Source organism: Glycine soja, chromosome 10, assembly GCF_004193775.1.
Source record: "Glycine soja cultivar W05 chromosome 10, ASM419377v2, whole genome shotgun sequence".
Classification (NCBI taxonomy): Eukaryota; Viridiplantae; Streptophyta; class Magnoliopsida; order Fabales; family Fabaceae; genus Glycine; species Glycine soja.
In genome coordinates, this window is record NC_041011.1 from 28,786,079 (window position 1) to 28,807,317 (window position 21,239).

General features: G+C 34.2%; 1 protein-coding gene and 1 pseudogene across 1 annotated transcript; one reads left to right on the plus strand and one right to left on the minus strand.

Moving 5' to 3' along the window:
• Positions 1 to 1,087: 1,087 nt before the first annotated feature.
• On the minus strand, positions 1,088 to 2,129 carry LOC114370397 (lectin DB58-like). Its single transcript, XM_028327744.1, has one exon. The coding sequence runs from the start codon at positions 2,092 to 2,094 to the stop codon at positions 1,252 to 1,254; it is 843 nt and encodes a 280-aa protein (XP_028183545.1). The 5' UTR covers positions 2,095 to 2,129; the 3' UTR covers positions 1,088 to 1,251.
• Positions 2,130 to 13,503: 11,374 nt separating this feature from the next.
• On the plus strand, positions 13,504 to 20,975 carry LOC114371594 (annotated as a pseudogene).
• The last annotated feature ends 264 nt before the right edge of the window (positions 20,976 to 21,239 follow it).

Below are 21,239 nucleotides of genomic sequence, written 5' to 3' on the forward strand. Positions count from 1 at the left end.
TTGGTCTAATGTATTCAGCAACCATGTTGGTAATAATTTTTGTGACATATTTGTCCCTTTGTGTCACTAGGCTCTTTCATTAATGGTAACAGACGAAAGTTAACAGATTAATGAATTTGTCGTAATGTTTTTACTTTCAGGAACTAGAATTTGAATTTTCATCTTTCGGGAACGAATTTATCAGCGCTCTACATATTCAAGGATAAAAATAACTATTTACCTAAATATTAATATTTGATAATAAAGAATATATAGAAAAGGTGGATTCAAACAATGAGAGATAGCTTCTAGTTATTGTGGTTTGGAAGTTAATTTAAACTAAGGTAGAAATAATCAAAGGTAAGAGGTAGGTTTTGTTTGATTTTGGTATATAAAAAAAATAAATGTTAAATTGTTTGCTTAGGTGTGTGCTCAAACTCAAATTGAAGAAGCACTTTTCTCTATATTTTTAAACCAATTTTAAATAAAAATGCAAAAGCTACTATTTTTAGACCAATGTAGATAAAGTATTCTAGTCGTCTCTGATCCAAAGCCAGACGACACACACTAAATTGAATTTAATTAATTACTGAAGAGAGTTAACATGACTTCTAGATCATGAGTGGACAAAGAAGTGTTCTTATCTTGTCTTATTTTACTAATTATGATATAGTCTAAAATTTTGTATCGTTCCAATCAAGTCCAATGTTGTTGTTTTTTTTTAAATGGCATTTTTTTTTAAAAATTATTATGTATTAATGATATAACTTCTTGAACTTTTTTTTATAGACTATAGTATATCCTCACTCAAAACAATCTTGTTTCATGTAGATAAAAAATATTATGTGAATTTTTTTCCTACATATATATTTAATGTAATTATATATCTGAGATTCAACTATATATAACATTAAAATTAATATATTGTGTAACTAAGTTAAGTTAATCCTGTCTTATTCTATATATTTTTAAGTTTTAATAAGATTGGTTCCACTAGAAAAAATTGATTAATCCTTCAAAATATTGAATGAAAGACATAAATAAATATATACGTCATGATATTATGTTCAATACTTACCCATAAAATAAATAGTGTAGATCGCTTGGATAAACATTATATTTAGTATGATGGAGTAAAAAACCAATTATTATTTCAAATTACGATAATTTTTGTGACAGATAAACATTATTAGTAGTACTAGCCTCTAGCAAGCTAGAGCGCTATTTAGTTGTTATTCTTCTGTCACATTTAACTACTTACGACGTTGGAAGCTAGATGGCCTCATTGAGCAGAAAGCTTGGAAGATCCAAAGTATCACTGGTGCTACCATCTGACAACTTGGAAGCAAAAGACCAAGAAAACACGTCATGGGTTTCAACGAAGCCTTTATTCAACCCGGTGGTGGCAGAGAACCCAATATTCACCCATTCTGGAAGATTACTCTTCAAGCTCACTGTCTCAGAGAGGATATAACTCGTTTTCCGTGAGGGGTGGATCAAAGAAGCGACTAAGAGGCTCGTGTCGGCGTCATAGGTAATGAGAATCCGTGCTATTTGCCCGTTGGCCAACCCCCACGACGCCGTTTTGACGGACTTGATGGAGTTCACGTCGATGCCAATGTGTCGGTTTGCCGGGTCCCACTTTGCGTTATAATAAGTATCGAACTCAACCGCCACGGTTTGGACTGACTTGTTCTTTGAGTCACTATTGAAAAGACCAAGGAACCCTCCTTTGGATTGGGGCTTGGACCCGACGGGCGCCAAGAAGAAGGCAAGCCCGTCGGCCGTCTTGTTGGGCGAGAAAACTTTGAATTTAAACGATGTAGCCCAGCTAGCTACCTTGCCTGTTTCACTGTCCCAAATCTGGATTGGGGCAGCATAAAGGGCACGTCCTAGGGATCCCGTCGTTGGCACGTCGTTGCTGTCAACCTTGGTGAGTCGTAACACCCCGGAGGGTGAGATAGCAGCATCTCCTTGGAAGATAAGGTTTTGTTGGCGTGGGGAAAACTTGCTGACGGTGAAAGAAACGGTGTTGGTTGAGTTTGCCTTGGTGAGTAGCACTAGAAAGAAGGCTAGGGAGAGAGAGAGAACAATTGAGAAGTTGGAGGTGGCCATGGCTTAATATGATTTGGTTAAACTCAAATGTGATGCATAGGACTATCACCAGGTTGTTGTGTATTTATAGTGCAAGGATAGGACTATCACCTTTTGATAGATAAACTAAAAGACATGAAAAGAACAAATTTATTTCTTTCGTGTTTTTACATATAATATAATAAGGCTTAACTAAATTTTAAGTTCATTCTATATATTCAATTTTTTTAATTCTTAATAATTTTTTTGTTATTAAAAGTTCATGTTATATATATATATATATATTTTGTTGTGCCGTACAATACTCCTACACTATGATAGCTTTCAATTTAAAAAATAATAATAATAAAATTTTACAACATATTTTTTCATATATTGCATACTTTTAGGTTAAATATAATAATTACATTTTAAGAAGTGTTTTTATTTAAAGATTAAATAATATATGACTGACTGATTAACAATAGATACGTACCAATCATTCAGTAGTACTTAGTCCAACAACAGCTGATACCCATCACCTGTTTTAAGGCAATGATTAAAAATAAAGGTAAAAAGAAAAAAAAAAAGGTTAGGAAAAATGTTACGAGCTTAAAGTTCCCATGTGTGCTTTATATTGCGACCATTTTGTAATAGATCGTACTCTTATTTGGTAAGAAATATTTGTGTATTTGTAACAAGATATGGTCTCCATGCATCCATCGTACGGAGACCAATTATATTTTTTATTTATAATTTTAATTAATAATTATAATGAAAATATAATATTGGGAAAAAATTGAAGTATTAATGTATTATACTTATAAAAGTTGTATTAATCTAAATTTTGAATTTAATGATGATACACCGTGTAAAATTTGTCACAAATCACTCTTAGTGTATCTTTAAAAACAATTTTATAAGAATTAATAAATTTATCATACATGATTAGATTAAATAATGGTAAAAATAATTTATATTATTACTACATAACTCTTTTTTCACTAACTTTTTATGGAAAATATCATTGTACATAAATAATTAATTTTTTTGGATAAATAATTATTTTCGTCCCTGAATATATAGAGGACTGATAAATTCGTTTCTGAAAGATGAAAATTTAAATTTTAGTATCTGAATGTGAAAAAAGTGCGACAAATTCATCTATTCATTAACTTTTATCTTTTACTGTTAATGAAATAGCTTATGTGACACAAAAAAACGAAAATATCACAAAAATGATTGTCAATATGTTTGGTTAGATTGAACCAAAATGTTAGTATATTTTCATTGAACCTAGATATCAATAAGTTTCCATTGAACTAATTTGTTAAACTCCAAATTTTGTTTCATTTAAGATAAAATATAATTTAATCTTCATTTTTTCTTTTTTTTTATTGTTGCAAGCATAACATTACAATAAACACTTAAAAAATAGGGAAGCAAGCATAAGTTATAATAAACATAATATTGATTAATAATCAAAATCTGTCTATTATTCTGAAATTTTTAATGTGACAGTACCTTATCCAAAATATGATACTCAAACAAAAATGAGACCCAACTTGATTTTATCACTACCTAATGTTGTCACAATAGAAATTTTAGATCAACGTACAACTTATGTTTTTTAATCAATATTATGTTTATTATTATCTTTGTTTTAACCTATGTTTACTTCACTATTTTTTAAGTGTTTATTGTAAGGTTATGCTTGCAACGATAAAAAAAGAGAGAGGAAGAAGATGAAAATTAAATTAAATTTTATTCTAGAAGGAAAGAAATTTGGGGTCTGACAAATTAGTCCAATGAAAACTTATAGACAATTTGGTCCAATGAAAACTTACTGACATTTCACCTTTCTGTGCCACATAGACTCTTTCATTAACGGTAACGGACGAAAGTTAACAAATAGATGAATTTGTCATACTTTTTTCACTTTCATGAACTAACATTTGAATTTTCATCTTTCGGAGATGAATCTGTTAGCGCTCTACATATTTAGGGACAAAATGAAGAATTTTTCCTAAAATGCACATTCTCTCTCCTATATTTTCCTAATATACGACACTTTCAAAATTAATTCCTGGAATGCACTTCTTTGTGATGGTGGTGAGAAATCGGGGTTGGGGAACTCAACTTCTCTATGGTTTCGTTCTTTTAAAAAAAATTAAATTTTTTTTTAAAAAAAAAATTTGAAATTCTTTTTAGTTAAAATTATAATATAAGAACACAAATTGTGTTTTTTTATTTCAACAACATATGTAATATTTTTTTTAATTTTATTTTTTAAGGAAGTTAAGAAGTTGGGAATTCACTACCCTACTTCCCAACTTTATTTATTTAAAATGTTATATTTTATAAAAAATAATTTTTATTTATATTTTTTTATGAAAATGATGTTATTAAATTTAATTTTTTTGCTTATATTTTTTAATTTTTAAAAATTAATATATTTTTGGTTTAATAATAATTCATTTATACAAGACTTTCAAACTTTTGATTTTTTAAAAATATTTTTTGTATAGTTATCACATGTTAGTTATATTATATGAAGAAATTAAAACACTCAAATAACGAAAAATACTGTCATTAAAAATTAAAAATAATAAAACAAAATTGAAACAAAATAAATAAAACATAATAAAATGAAAATAACGGAATGTACTAACAATAACAATTCAAACATGAAAATAATGAAACTAATCATAGTTTGAAAGGTGTTGTGCAGTAGACATATTATCTTCCAATAGTTGGATTATTGATTTGTTAAAAATAGCTAAAATTTTTATTGGACAAAAACGCTTCTAGTAGTTGGATTTTGCTAACACCTTTAACTCATCTTCATTATTTTTCAACTCTATTATTTGATATTTGATTAATTTTTCTGAATATTTTGTATAGCCTGACTGTCGAAAGAACAATTGTCTGACTAGTTGTGATTTGTGAATTCCATAAGGAGAAACCCCTATAGGTGTAACTTGTTTGATGACATCCTTGATTTTTTCGATGCAACATTTTGAAGGAATTTCAAATCTTATTGGGTTTCTTCTAGTGAAGGAGTAACCCAAAAAATTGCCTTGTGGTATCTTTCACTTGCCGTTGTAATACAATATTGCATCATGAGTATGAGTGATGGTGGATCAAAGTAGGTTGAGTATACCATCACGTGTTCTGTAAATGATACATAATAATTTTATAAGGCCAATACATGGGTATTGCTCGTTGCACATTAACATTGTGCAAACATTATCATCATTTTTCAATTGTAGAGAATGAAAAAAAGATTGTTGACATGCATCTATGGAAGGTTATCGGTAGTAGATTTCATCCACAAACTGTTCATTGGTTAGTCGAAGGGTGTTGTGCATTTTACTCTTGAGTGTCTCAAAAGAACACTCATCAAGAACTCACATTAGTATTGGAGTAGGACATTGAAAAAAAAAACACCAGTTTGGTTGTTAATGATTGATCCATTTGGAAAAATGAATGCTAATCTTGAGTTAGAAATGATCTGAGTGTTTATTTCTCCCAAGAACAAGAATGCCATATTATTGAGATTGAATATGGTTTGTAAAGGTATGTTGTGTGGAAGTGTATGATTGTATTGAGGGTGTTTGGTGTTATTTATAGTTGTTTGAATATTTGCCCCGCAGATGTTTATTGAGACATGTCATTATTCTAATTTCGCTTTTATCGATATAATGCATGGTATTGTGAATTTTGACTGTGATTTTACCTTGCTACCCGGTGCACCAGTCGTTCATTATTACTTTCGGACTTGAATTTAAATTGTGAGTTATCAATTCAATGTCAGTTTTGTTGGTGAAGTATCTATTGTTTTTTCAAACATGGGTAAATTAAAAAGTGTTGTTAATTTCCACTGTGATTTTACCCTACTTCTTGGTGCACTAGATTGTCCATTATTACTTTAGGACTTGAATGTAAATTGTGAGTTGTCACATCAATGTCAGTTTTGCTGGTGAAGCATGTTGATCGAGGCCGTACCCGAATCAAATAAACATTAAAAATGCAGTATCTAGGAAGTGATCCTAGGTCGTCTCTCAACGAGCAATGGTCAACTAAACATCCATAACAGATAGTAATAAAATAGTAACGAATTGGGGGGGATTGTTTTTTTTTTTTTGTAAATTAAACAACAAGTAAATTTGAATTAGAAAATATCAGAATTAAAACACGTTGTTTTCCCTTAATTCACAAGCAAGTCTCTTATCCTAGGTTACGAGGATTTATCCTTTATCAGTTCAACCACTTAATCCAACCCTAAATTAAATTACTAAGCGAAATTTAACATAAGGCATTCATTATGTGATTAAGCAACATATACACCAATTAATCATGAACGAAACTGATCATTAAGCATAAATTAAGCGCAGAGACAATTAATCAAACACTAAACATGCATGGATTAATAGCAACAAATATATAGTAATTGGTGAAGAGGAAAAACTGATCAGAATTCAATAGAAATAATAAAACCTCAAAGAGAGTTGTGCGTGATCCTCAAGAGAAAACAACGTTGGAGACTTAGCCTTCCATTAATCAGTAGAAACAAAAATTGTAGATTGAGGTAGAAAACAAAATTTTATTGCTACGTGAATAGTAAAAACTGGAATTACAAAACCTAAAATTATCCTTTGTCCCTAAAACAAAGAGAGAGAGAGAGAGAGAGCGAGAGAGCCTAAAACTAAAACCTTGGTGCTGTTATATAGTTTTCAGCCCCAAAGCTTACAAATATGTTTTAAGTCCAAGCCCATAAATAAAAAAAAATTAGATAAGATAAGATAAGATAAAATCTAGATGAAATAAAATCTATATAAGATACGATAAGATAAGATAAACTAATATCTAGATGAGATAAAATCTAGATATGATAAGATAAAGTCTAGATGAAATATCTAGATGAGATAAAATCTAGATAAGATAAGATTTGGTAGAATAAAATAGTCTGCTCTCTTCAAGTTCATGCCCAATTCTGGATTCAAGCCCAAGCTCAAATGATAAAACTGCATAATTAAATTGACAATTAAGGCTAATCAGTAATTAAAATGGTGACAAAAAGGGTTAAGAAATATGAGAAAATGATGACACATCACATGTATTATTTTTTTAGAGACTTCAGTAAATTGCAAAGTGTTGTCAATTTTGACTGTAATTTTATTCAGTTACCTAGTGCGCCATATGTCCATTATTACTTTCATACTTAAATTTAAATTGTGAGTTGGTAACTCAATGTTAGTTTTGCTGGTGAAGCTTCTATTGTTTTTTCAGAGACGTGGGTAAATATCAAAGTGTTGTCAATTTCGACTTTGATTTTATCTTGCTACCTGGTGCAGCAGATGTTCGTTATTATTTTCAAACTAAAATTTAAATTGTGAGTTGGCAATTGAATGTTAGTTTTACTGGTGAAGCATCTATTGTTTTTTCAAAGACGTGGGTAAATTGCAAAGTATTGTTAATTTCGACTATGATTTTACCTTGCTACCTGGTGCAACAGGTGTTCATTATTACTTTTAGACTTAAATTTAAGTTGAGTTGTCAATTCAATGTCAGTTTTTTTGTAAATAATAGAGGCTTGATTACCAATTTCATTTGAATATTGGTTCATGGGAAGGAGACGTGTTGCATCCTTGCGGCTTGGAAGAGGAGTCACTATCATTACCATGGTCTTTGACCCAACAACTCTCGTATTCGTATAATAGGTCCTCAACATTGGAGGTTGAGTCATGTTGGTTGTTTGGTGGGTTATTGTTGTCATAAATTGTGGCAAATAACTCCACGAATGGTAGTGCTGGGTTGTTGTAAAAAATGTTGAACATTGGTCGAAGGTCGGGATCATCTCCCAGAATAAAACATGTGTACATATGTGGTTGTCCTAGCTCAAATATAGGGCATTGAAAGCAGAGATGTTGGATATGTTTGTGTGGCTCAATGCTTATTTTTTGGGGAACAAGTTCAAGCAATTGTGTAAGGGTTATGGCCTTGTTGACCATGAAAGTTTTTATGTTGTTACTAATGAAGGTGGGGCCCTCGTTAGTGTTGTAGATTTGGCCATTGTAGTAAACACAAACATTTGCAGTTAGGTGACACATTGTGGTGGGGGTTGAGACGAATATTTGAAAGTTCTATGAATGTCTTCAATTGACAGTGGTATTTATAGAATTTTTCGGTTGCAAGTAGGTGTTCACTATTTAGTCACATGCACTGGTAAATGACATGTGAGCTTGTCCAGCATAAGATGACCACTTAAACATTCTTTTAATGGTAAAAAAAAACATACCATTTTTTTTTTATTTTTTACTTTTAATTTAAGGTCCTCTCTTGATGAAACTGTTACACGATTAATTTTTTTTTATTCTTTGACATGAAACTATGAAATAAATTAGTCACAAATATTTTTAATGTAATTGAGATAAATTTTATAAATTGCATAAGATAGTCACTTAAACATTGTTTTAAGGGTCGAAAACATTATTTTGTTTAGTCTTAGTTTGAGGTCTTTCTTGATGAAACTGTTAGGCGATTTTTTTTTTTTATTCTTTGATGTGAAAACTATGAAATAACTTTGCTACGGATATTTCTAATGTATTGGAGATAAATTTTATAAATTGAATAAGATGACCACTTAAACATTGTTTTAAGAGTCGAAAACATACTTTTTTCTTTACTCTTACTTTGAGGTCCTTCTTGAAGAAACTGTTAAACGATTAATTTTTTTTTTTGGATTCTTTGACGTGAAAATTATGAAATAAATTTTTCGTGGATATTTTTAATAAATTGGAGATAAATTTTATAAATTGCATAAGATGACCACTTAAACATTATTGTAAGGGTCGAAAACATACTTTTTGATTTATTTACTCTTAATTTGAGGTCCTTCTTGATGAAACTATTGCACGATATTTTTTTTGGATTTTTTGATGTGAAAACTATGAAATAAATTTTACATAGATATTTGTAATGAACTGGAGATAAATTTTATAAATTGCATAAGATGCCTACCTAAATATTGTTTTAAGGGTCGAAAACATGTTTTATTTTTTTTACTCTTAATTTGAGGTCCTTCTTGATGAAACTGTTACACGATATATATATATTTAATTATTTAACTCTTTGACGTGAAAAGTATAAAATGAATTTGTCATGGATATTTTTATTGTATTGGAGATAAATTTTATAAATTGCATAAGATGACCACTTAAACATAACATAATATAGAATGTCCACTTTAACATAATTTTGAAATCTATATTACAAGTGTAGTTAAAATTAGTTGATCCCATTATCACAACATTCTATACTTCAACGACCAAGACAATGACAAGTCCCACAGGGCGGTGGACGTCGATTACATCACGGATTTCTTCTCTCCTATATGACTGGTTCTCTCTTATGATGATCATGTTGTTGTTTTGTCTCAGTGTTTTCAATGTGGGTTGCTATAACTGAAATGGTAAATTAGGTAAAAATGATATAAAATTTGAAGTTGGGCGATGAAAATGTGGTATTGACATGCACCTCCCATAATTTACAATATAAACTGTGTTGAGATTTCAAAGCATATTTACACTTTGTCTCATGGTAAGGCCTCGAGATTCGAAAGCATGGTAACACGATTATGTTACTGTCACACATCAAGATTCCAATTCACGTGAACCATGGACTCGTGATTGATTGTATATATAAAGGCACCATATCTCCATAGACTTTGCATAGTTGCATCAAATCAAATTGTGCAAGAAAACAGAGAGACCAAGAAAAATGAGTTCAGAGCCAATTTGTGCATTCATTTATATCAATGGTGAGATCATTCACAGCTCAAGTGAAAATGAAGTTTTTAGAAGTGACAAGACAAAATCGATACTGTTGAATCCAACAATGACGTTGCCAAACATAATCACCGCAATACAATCATCAATTAGAGATAATGATGTTACACCTCTAATTACTGTACTTTGGTATCGTTGTCATGTATACCAAATCAATGGTGGTGTTGAGTATAGGGTAATTCAAATTATTGACAAAGAAGGTGTTTGGTGCATGTTCAGTACATTTGCAAATATTGCAAGTATAATATGTATGGAACTTAAAGTTGATGTTCATAATTCATTATTACCTTCTTAAGTTAATGACCTAAGCTAGGCAGAGATGGAGCAGAAGCTGCACAATTCCATAAAATTAAAATGAATAATTTAACATATTTTGTTGTTATATTGCATTTAAGTTTTTGTTAGTCTTTATTATGTATTTGTAGTTGTTCCATGCTTTTCAGTTTTTATTTTTAATTTACTTTAATAATATGATCCTAAATGCTTGAGAATTGCATTAATGCGGATCTCAATAATCCACATGGACTTGTGCGCGATGCGGAACAGTTCCATGAACAGACGCAATGGATAGAATGTCATCAGTAATGTGTGCAGCTGCACACTGCTAACTCACATGCATTAACAACCGCATTAATGCGGATCTCAATAATTCGCATAGGCTCGGTGCATGATGCGGAACAATGCCTTGAATAGTCATGACACAAAAAAACAGGCTAACATTTGCAATATGTGCAACTACACACTGTTCATTAACATGCACAGACACCGCATTAATGTAGATCTTAATAATCTGTGTGAGGTCGATGCGTGATGCGGAACAGGGTCATGAATAGTCACAACGCAAAAAAAACAAGTTTTCATATGTGATGTGCGCAGCTGATGCAATCCTACCCCCCAACACACTTCCAATGAAAGGCCTTTCTTTCGTGCTCCCCCCTCTCTCTTTCTCTCCCTCTTTCTTTTCCTCCATTGAAGCATCATCTCCAAGCTTCTTATCCAAGGCTCATCTTGGTGGTGAAGCTCCTTCTTCCATGGCTTATTCCCTAGTGGATGGCGCCTCCTCTCACCTCTTCTCCTTTGTCTTTCGCTGCATCTCCATGGTGGAAAATCACCATTAAAGGACCTCATTGATGCTTAAAGATCCAGCCTCCATAGAAGCTCCACAAGCAAGCTTCCATCAGCGGAAGACAAAGGAGAAGAGGTGAGAAAAGGCGCCATCCACTAGGTCCCCTCCACCTTGGAAAGGATTTGACCTCAAATCCAGAGGTTCTTCATACTCTAGGCTCCTTTCCTCGACACCTGTAAAAAGAATAAAAACATATGTATTAGTGGTGTTGGGCATGTTAGAGTAGGGTAAGGTCTGAAAATCCCTATCATGGACATCTTCCCGTGAGGGAACATGGTTCCTCACCAACTCAATGAGTGGTGCTAAAAGTATAGAAAAATATGGGACAAATCTTTTGTAAAAGTTTGTTAAGTCATGGAAGCCCCAGATTCCCCTTATACTTGGTGGAGTGGGCCAATCAGGAATGACCTTTATTCTCTTAGGGTCCATCGGAACCCCTTGATCACTATTTAAAAAATTAAGGAAAGTAATGCAATAAAACGTACCTTTTTCTATATTTTCATATTGATTATTCCTACCAAAAAATATGACAAACCTAAGGTGTCCCATATGAGTACCTTAGTTTGTATGAAAATAAAAAATAAGAACAAACCTACCTAATGAGTCCCTATGTACATGAATCATGAAAATGTTGGGTGCATGACTGATTTTACGAAAGAGGGTTTCAACACTCAACACATTAATCATATCACTTATTTTAGGGATTTGGTGCCTAATAATACCTATTTTGGGCACCAACAAAGCACAAGGATTTAAGCTCTTATGAATCAAACCCTCATCCAACAACTTCTTTACTTGAGGAATAACCTCAAGCCCAAGAGGTGTGACAGTGCTAACAAGTGTCTTTTTACAAAGGAGAAGATGTGGAGGTTGTCCAAGAGGGGAAGTTTCTTTAATATTTGTCTTTATTTCAAAATGACTTTCCTTCTTAGCTAACCTCTTGGAGGAGACACTTACCTCCTTACACTCCTCCTTAACCATTAAAAGTTGTCCTTCTTCTTGGGGGTAGATTTCTTCACTAGATTCTTCCCCTTTTACTTCTTCACTTTCACTAGAGGAAAGTGAAGTAGTAGCCTCATCTTGGCTACTATAAATGTCTTGGCCCCTCATAATCATGGTTTTCTTGGTGGTGCATTAAGAAGTAATGTGCCCTCTTCCAAGACATTTAAAGCACTTTATGGAGCTAGTTTTCTCTTGCATACTAGCCTTAAGGGGTTGATTTTCTATTGTCTTCCCCTTATCATCTTTGGGCTTAGAAGATGTCACCCCTAAGATGCCTTGACCTTGGTCTTTCTTTAGATAAGAGTAAGAGCCATAAGATTTTGATGTAGACTTCCTTTTAAGTTGTTGCTCTACCATTATTTCCCAATCTAAGTTAGCCTCTACATTGTCCTTCCCATGGAAGTATGGGAGGTTAATGTTAGCCTCTTGAGGCTTTCTTTCCTTTTCTCTTCTATGGGAGTGAGGTCTAAGATGTGACCTATGCCTTCCTTCATAATAGTCACGAATTTCTTCACTTAGGCTCTTGCAAGAGTTATGACTACTATAGGAGGCATGTTTTTCTCTTTTCATTTCTTTCATTATTTTTCTTCTTTCTTCCTCTCTTATTTTCTTTCTTTCATCTTGACTTATTTCTTCCACTCTCTTTTTTCCTTTTTCTTTTCTCTCTTGTTTTTCTTTCCATAACTTGAGGGAACTCAACTCATCTAAGATTCTAGATAAAAGGTCTTTATGACTAGTACCCTCGCCATTAACACTAGATGAATGATGACTCATGTTGGTTCCTAAGTTGTGGTTCTTTCTTGTTGGAGGTTTGAAAACAAAAGGTAAAAGAAACTATGGTTGAAACTAGCCAAAATAAACACTAAAAGAGGTGTGAAAGATAAGGTAAAAAAACTAATTGGTAAAAGGAAAGCTATCTAGGCGGTTTGACAATGGAAGGTAAAGGAAATAAGCTATAAAAGTAAGCAAAAAATGTAAACTAGGCGAATCCTAAGAGTTTTTGGATGACCACATTCAAGGTTCCCAACAAAACACTCACTATCCTAAGGAAAAATTGCCAAAAATTATTACATACAAATGGAAGTTTGGTAACCTATTGGAGGCTCCCAACACACTTCCAATGAAAGGCCTTTTTGTTACAAAACTTGAAAGCAATGAAGGTAAGTAAATTGCAAATTACAAAATGATCCTTGAGAAGCCAGAGCTTAGCTACACACACCCCTCTAATAACTAAGCTCACCTCCCTGAGAAGAGAAGCTAGAGCTTAGCTACACACCCCTATAATAGCTAAGCTTACCCCCATGACAAAATACATGAAAATACAAAAAAAATCCCTACTACAAAGACTACTCAAAATGCCCTGAAATACAAGGCTAAAATCCTATACTACTAGAATGGCCAAAATACAAGGCCCAAAAGAAGAAAAAAAAACCTATTCTAATATTTATAAAGAAGAATGGACCCAACCTTGGCCCATGGGCTCAAAAATCTACCCTAAGGTTCATGAGAACCCTAAGGCCTTCTTTATCAGCTCTAGCCCAATCCTCTTGGAGTCTTCTATCCAATATCCTTGGGGGGTAGGATTGCATCAGCAGCTGCACACTGTTCACTCAATGCACCAACAATCGCATTAATGTGGTTCCATTAATCCACGTGGGCTTGGTGTGTGATGCGAAATAATGCGGTCAACAGTCATCATGTAATGGATAGACTGTTGTAATATGTGTAGCTGCACCCTGTTCACTCACATGCACGGATTCTGCTACCTATGTCTCCCACCTAACTTTCTCATCTAACTCTCTTACCTAACCCTATCACCTAACTCTTCTACCTAACTCTCCCACCTAACCCTCCCAGCTAACCCTCTCACCTATCTCTTCTACCTAACTCTCCCACCTAACCCTCCCAGCTAACCCTCCCACCTAACTCTTGTACCAAACTTTCTCACCTTATATATAATCTGATAACTGCTATGTAAAGGTATATTTCAGGATTAAATTATATAAGAATTAATAATTTTTCTCTTTTATTTCTTCCTTTTTGTGCTGATAATTGGAATTTTAACATCATATAAGTTTTTATGCAGAAAATATTAAAAGTTGATGAATTTATGATGCTTAGTGAATAATTGGCAGAGAAGAACAATGTAAAGCCCAAGAAGCAAATTGAAGATCTAAAGCTACTCGCTTAGCGTGTCTCAGGTGCTTAGCGTGATGTGCAGGCTCAGTGGGAAACTCTCGCTTAGCGCCAGTATAATTCGGGAAAATGAAGGATAATTTAGGAAAACATGCTAATTCAAGAAAGAGGTGTGCTTAGCGCGAGTCACACGTTATGTGCGAGGTTACTGCCATCCTCGCTAAGTGCGGCAAGTGCGCTTAGCGCGAAGGATGCGTGAAAACTAAGTTGATTTGCACATATAAAAGGAGAGAGAAGAAGAAAACAACACGTAGAAAATTCAAGAGCATACGATTTCTTATAGAAGGCACAGGCTAGAAGAAGGAGAAGCAAACATTAGAAGTCATTCCTTCCCTCCATTCCCTTTCTCAATTCCCCCTTTACTAAATATTCTCCTCTTGCAATTGTAAAACCTTCTATGACAATGAGAGGCTAAACCCCTCTTTGTTGGGAACTTGGCAACCAACTACTTTTGATGAAATTCTCTTCCTTTCTATTTAATATTATTACCTTTTGCATTATATTTTCTTGTGCTTAATGTTATTGTTTATGGCTTGATCACCCATTTGCATGGTAAGTTTTAGGGGTAGCATCGGGAAAGCGTTATTCTCTAATAGAACTGGGAAAGAGTATCTAAATAAAGTCATCAGTCATCACTAGGGATATAGGTTGATTTTGTTTAGCATGTTATATATCTCTATTCTTAATGTAATTTACTGTTTTACTCTGCAAAAAGATTTGGGAGAAAAAATAGATAAATTAGGTTCTTTCACTCGAGAAATCATGGTTATATAAGTAGTTGTAGGTGTAAATTGGAATAATTATAAATAGAGAAAATTCATTAACATTGCATAAAAAAGTAGCTCTAGTAGGCTAAGTTCCCAATATTCTCATCTTTTGAATTTAACTTATATAATATTGACTTTTCTCATTTGTTCTGTTTTTAATTAATTAATTTAAATTTATGTTTAATTTCTTCCCTTGTTTATTTTAATTCTATGCTAATTTAATTTATTGTTTTTCTCACAATGTTTTCAAATCAATTTATTTATTGCTTAAAAATTATATATTCATCTACCTAAGTACAAACAAAGTCCATGAGGATTCGACACTTGGATTTCAATCTTAACTTTACTACTTGTGACAATTTGGTGCACTTGCCAATCATCTAACATAATACCACTCTTTCACAACACATCACACACAACAACATCCTCACGAAAGTAATCTCTGTTCCTAACTCTCATAGTCTTCCCACTCACATCCCACAAACACCACCCATGACTCCTCCTAAAGAAATATCGGTTGTCATTCACCACCATGGTTAGATTGCAGATGGCATGATTCGAGGATCAATGTACTCATGTGTAAACCCAATATTTCTATGTGAGTTGGTCTATTACGTTAACATAATTGATTCTGAAAATTAACAACTGTCTCCCTACCCGGGCAACTAAAACAGTTGTTTAGTTGTTATATTATGTGTCCCTATTTCATTTTATCGTGGCTAGACATGTTTTATTTCAACACAACTACACGATAATGACGATCTCAGAGGAGTGCTAGAAACAATTGTCAAAAATCCAGAATTGAATTCTGCCAAATTGTATGCTATTATTGAGCTTATTCCTCAACCACAACCACAATCTCCACAACCATAATTACCGTCTCCATAATCACCGTGTCCATAACCACAACTACCATCTCCGCAACAATTACCGTACGACAACCTGAACCTCAATGATCTAGTGTTTTCATACAATAACCTTGAAACACAAGACGCCTTTGACATTTTATATTTTATACACATAATTATTATCCCAAAATGATTCTTTTTCTGATGCCCAACAAACCTCCTTTGACCAACAAAACTATCATCCATCACAATATTTTATGTCACCCCATCACAACAACCACAAACACAAAAATCAAATCCAAATGAACATCCCATAACTAATGAAGATTCCATTATAAGATTTTATGAAGCAAGAAAACATGGATGATTTTAGTGAGCATAAGGATAAGGGTTGTTTCATCACAACGATGACCAAAGCGGTGACGAGGGTGTTGTGGTACCAATGTCACCTTTGTTGCAATATCACCAACCTAGGTGTCCAGTGGAGTTGAACCTTGACCACCTACCACAATACATTGATCATTACCATTTTGTTCAACAATAAGACCATGTACAACCACCAACTGGTGCACTCGAGGTTGGTATGACCTTCGATGAAAAAACACAATATATTCAAACAATTGAAGAATTCAACCTTAGAAACCATTTTGACTGCAAATCAATATATTTTGACAGAGGTCATCATACTTGTCTCGCACCAATGCTCAAACAGGATCATTGGCTCAACAAACACGTTATAGCACAAATCATCCAACCCATTGTCATAATGAACCCAGCCATCTCCATCAAAATGTTGGTTGCAAAGATCAAAACTTTCATGAATTATACTCCACCCTACAAAAAGACATGGTTAGCAAAGCAAAGAGTGTTGGAGATGATTCATGGAAACTGAGAAGAATCATATGCCAAACTGCCAAAAGTTTTTGGAGCTTTGCAATCTTGTGTTCCTACGACTATGGTCGCTACTTAAACAAAATCTGTGTTTGAAAAGGGAGAAATGGTACCCGGCAAAAATATGCTTAAACATGTGTTTTCGTCATTTGGTCCATGCATTAATGGGTTTGCATATTGCAAACCCATTGTAAAAGTAGATGATGCATGACTTTATGGGAAGTACACTAGAACATTGTTTATAGCTAAGCATAAACCATATCTTCTCTATTGCCTACGCCATTGTAAAAAGGGGGAGCCTAGGGTCTTTTCTAAAGAATTTAAGAAGGCTTGTTACTCCGCAAAGTAACATTTCTCTCATTTCAGATAGACACCACTCGATTACAAGTGCCTACAACAACCTAAGTAACTTATGGGTTTAGGACACATCCCTACACCACATTTGCACAAAATTCCCTTCACGGTAACTCGAACTGCAAACATCTGAAGAAACCACTCATGTAGGCCTGTGAGAATCTATAATATTTTATTTTTTCCTTAAGCTATATTTTAAATCAAATTTCACAACATATTAAATTGATTGAATATTTACCAGGTACGCATATACGGAGGAGATAGCACTGGCGGCATCTTAGGGATATATCCGTGTGAATAAGCCAAGTGTAGTTGAATGGCTTATCAATTACCCAGAAAATATTGGATACAATGCTTCAATGAGGGTGAAACATTGGGGACATATATGACTACAAATTTGTTTGAGTCGATCAATTTCATGTTCAAAAGCACAAGATATTTGTCGGTATCATCGTTGGTTGAAGAGACATACTTCAAGATCGCAAAACTTTTTGCTATTAGAGGCCGACAAGCCCAGGCAATAATCAAGTTCGGCTCGTAGTATTCCGAATTTGTCTCCGAGACAATGAATAGCAGTACACAACCACACCATTATTGTAACCCAAGCCCCACTTCAAACACCCAAACCACCTGAAAGGTTTAGGGTCATGTTACAATTCCAAAATTATGATAAACACTTACGGTGTTATCTCGTAATGGCCGTCTGTAAATCTGTCAATGTTAATATCATACTATATGTCCCCGCTATTTACTTTATAGAACATTTTGCGCACGTCTACGACGACAACTCCTTTGGTTTCCACACGAATTAATATGAAGGAGATCAGTGGAATCCTCATCCAAGGAGAAGGAGGGGTGCAAAGGGTCATCCGGTTGAGATGGATGAAGAAGAAAATGAACCGGATACTAGAAAAAAGTATGGAATCTACCGATAATAAGGCCAAAAAATTGTCCCAACGTACCTTCATCTTGAGCTTTCCCTAAGACAACTATTATTGTTTATGTATTTTATCTATGATGTAATGTATTCTTCTATAAATAAATTGTTAAACAAAAAATATTATCATTTCTTAAAAAAATTAAATGACATAAACAAAAAAATATATTTAATAAAATAATAATATTAAAAGTTTTAATTATTTTATTAACGCAAAAATAATATTAAAAAAACAAGTCAATAATTTTTTAAATGAAAATTATAATTTTAACTAAAAACAAGTTTAAAATTATTTTTTTTAGTTAGCCACGTGCAACCCGCGGGATTCAGGATTTTTATCTTTAGCGTATAAATAGTCACGAGTGTTGCTAGGTGCACCCAGCAAAGCTTTTAAATGCCAAAATTGCCCCTACCTCCTTTCTTCCTTAAAAATGTAACTTTTTTTCCGGAAAAGCTTCTTACCTCCATTTTCAGAAAGCTGTGCTTCTCGTTTTCTCTTTTTCGTGCGGCATTGCCTCTAGTTCGTGGGGGTAGCAGCGTTGAGTGCAGCGGTGAAGGTGAAGGTACCGGTGTCGAGCTTTGCGGTGGTCGGTAGCAGTAAACGAGGTACGCAAATGGTGGTTTGATTATCACGGACGTACGGATGAGTTCCGGATCAAGTAGATCCGTAAGTGTATTATTTTTGGTATTTGCTATTTTTGCATTTATTTTCCTTTTTTCTTTTAAATTACTAATTTTTTTGTATGACCATTTTTTGTTTGATTTGGTTAGATGGACGAAGATGAGTGGATGTATGAAATAATTTTTGAACGAGCGGATATGGATTATGAAAATGCAGAATCATGTGGTGCGAATGAACCACGTGTTGATTGTTCGGATGCGTCCAAGACTTCTCAAGTTATAATGTTAATGTTTGTCACATATTTAATAAAATGAATACTGGTAGAAAACTTAAATTATGTGGATTTTGTAGGTGTTTGAGTGCCGAGAGGATGTTTTGCGGTGGGCTCGATCCATAGCTCATGAAAACGGATTTGTGGCGATGATTTTAAGGTCGGACACAAACACAGGTAGTAGAGGAAGGACTACGTTTGTGTTAATTGGTTGTGAAAGGAGTGGCGAGTATAAGTGTAGGAAAAAAGAATTTATCAGAAGAGACATTGGGACTAGGAAATGTGGGTGTCCCTTCAAGCTTCGTTGCAAGCCAGTGGTTGGAGGAGAAGACTGGATGGTGAAGTTGATTTGTGGAGTGCATAATCATGAATTGGCCAAGTCATTAGTTGGACATCCATATGCGGGGCGATTGACTAAAGCTGAAAAAACACTTATTGCTGATATGACGAAGTCCATAGTGAAGCCAAGAAACATTATGCTAACTCTAAAGGAACACAATGCCAATAGTTGTACAACCATTAAATAGATATACAATGCAAGAAGTGCATTCCGTTCTTCCATAAGAGGAAGCGATCTTGAAATGCAACATCTGATGAAGCTTCTTGAACGTGATCATTATATTTGTTGGCACATAATAAAGGATGAAGACATGGTTCGTGATATCTTTTGGTGTCACCCTGATTCAGTGAAGTTAGTCAACGCATGTAATTTGGTGTTTTTGATAGACAACACCTACAAAACAAACTGGTATAGACTCCCATTGCTCGATTTTGTTGGGGTGACACCGACTGGGATGACATTCTCTGTCGGTTTTTTATATGTGGAGGGTGAACTCATTAATAATTTGGTATGAGCTTTACAACGCTTCCGAGGTCTTTTTTTAAAGCGTGATGCCCTCCCTGGAGTTATTGTCACTGACAGAGACCAAGCATTGATGAATGCAGTGAAAGATGTATTCCCTGAATGCACAAATTTGTTGTGCATCTTTCACATAAACAAGAATGTGAAGGCCAAATGTAAATCACTAATTGTGCAAAAAAATGCTTGGGATTTTGTCATGGATTATTGGGGATCTCTGACTGATTGTCCTTCAGAACAACAGTTTGATGAATGCCTGAAGAAGTTCGAAATAGCTTGCGCACCTTGGCCAATGTTTGTTGACTATGTCAAGGAAACATGGATAATACCACACAAGGAAAAATTTGTTTCTGCCTGGACTAATAAGGTGATATACTTAGGAAACACAACAACAAACAGGTATGAAACTGTTCAACTATTTTTATTAACATTGAAAAATTTATGGAATTGTATTATTGTATATGTTTATTTTTATTTGTGTATTTGAAATGTAGGGTTGAATCTGTTCACTCGTCTTCAAAAAGACTGTTACAAAATAGCATTGGAGACTTATGCAGTGTGTGGGATGCCATGAACAACATGATTATGTTGCAGCATGCACATATTAAAGCATCATTTGAAACAAGTACACATGTCGTTGGACATGTGTTCCAAAAAACCTTATACAGGAGGCTGCTTGGAATGGTTTCAAGGTATGCTTTAAATCAGATTGCTGCTGAATTAGAGTGTGTTGACTATGCTGGCAAGAATCCCTCAAGTTGTGGTTGCTTGGTGAGAACCACGGTTGGTCTTCCTTGTGCTTGTGAGCTATCCAAATATGTTGGTGGTTGCATCCCACTGGATTCAATCCATACGTTTTGGAGGAGACTCAGGTTTTCAGACCAAGGGTTATCTGAGCCCGAGGTGGGCATCAAGGACGTAATGGAAACAATATACCAAAAATTCGAAGAACTTGATGTTTGTGGCAAGTTTACTCTAAGAAGTAAACTTTGGGAAATTGCACACCCTGATCAGAATTCTATGTGTCCTCCTCCAGCAAAGGTTAACACTAAGGGGGCACCGAAGAAAACTACGAGCAGGAACCCAAGGTCAACAAAGCGCAATCCATCTTACTGGGAGTATGTAGATGCCTTTGAATCACAACAAAATAGTAATTCGTCGGTGAGGCGTACTGCATCATCCTCTGAGCAACCGAATTGAAGAACGATGATGCCCATGTTGGACCAGTTTCAGCCATTTATGCACGACTTCATTGATAAGATTGTTGATGTCAAAGCTGATGGTAACTGTGGATATCGGTCGGTTGCCGGTTTATTAGGTATGGGTCAAGACTCTTGGTCGGTGGTCCGCAACCATCTGCTTAAAGAACTTGCCAATTTCTCAGAAGACTATATCAAGCTCTTTGGTGGCACAGAGAGATTTGAGGAATTAAGGATGTCACTACTTGTTGATGGGTTAACCAAG

What these genes read in the sequence shown, in the direction of transcription:
- LOC114370397 (XM_028327744.1), bottom strand. Translation starts at nt 2,094, where the DNA reads ATGGCCACCTCCAACTTCTCAATTGTTCTCTCTCTCTCCCTAGCCTTC.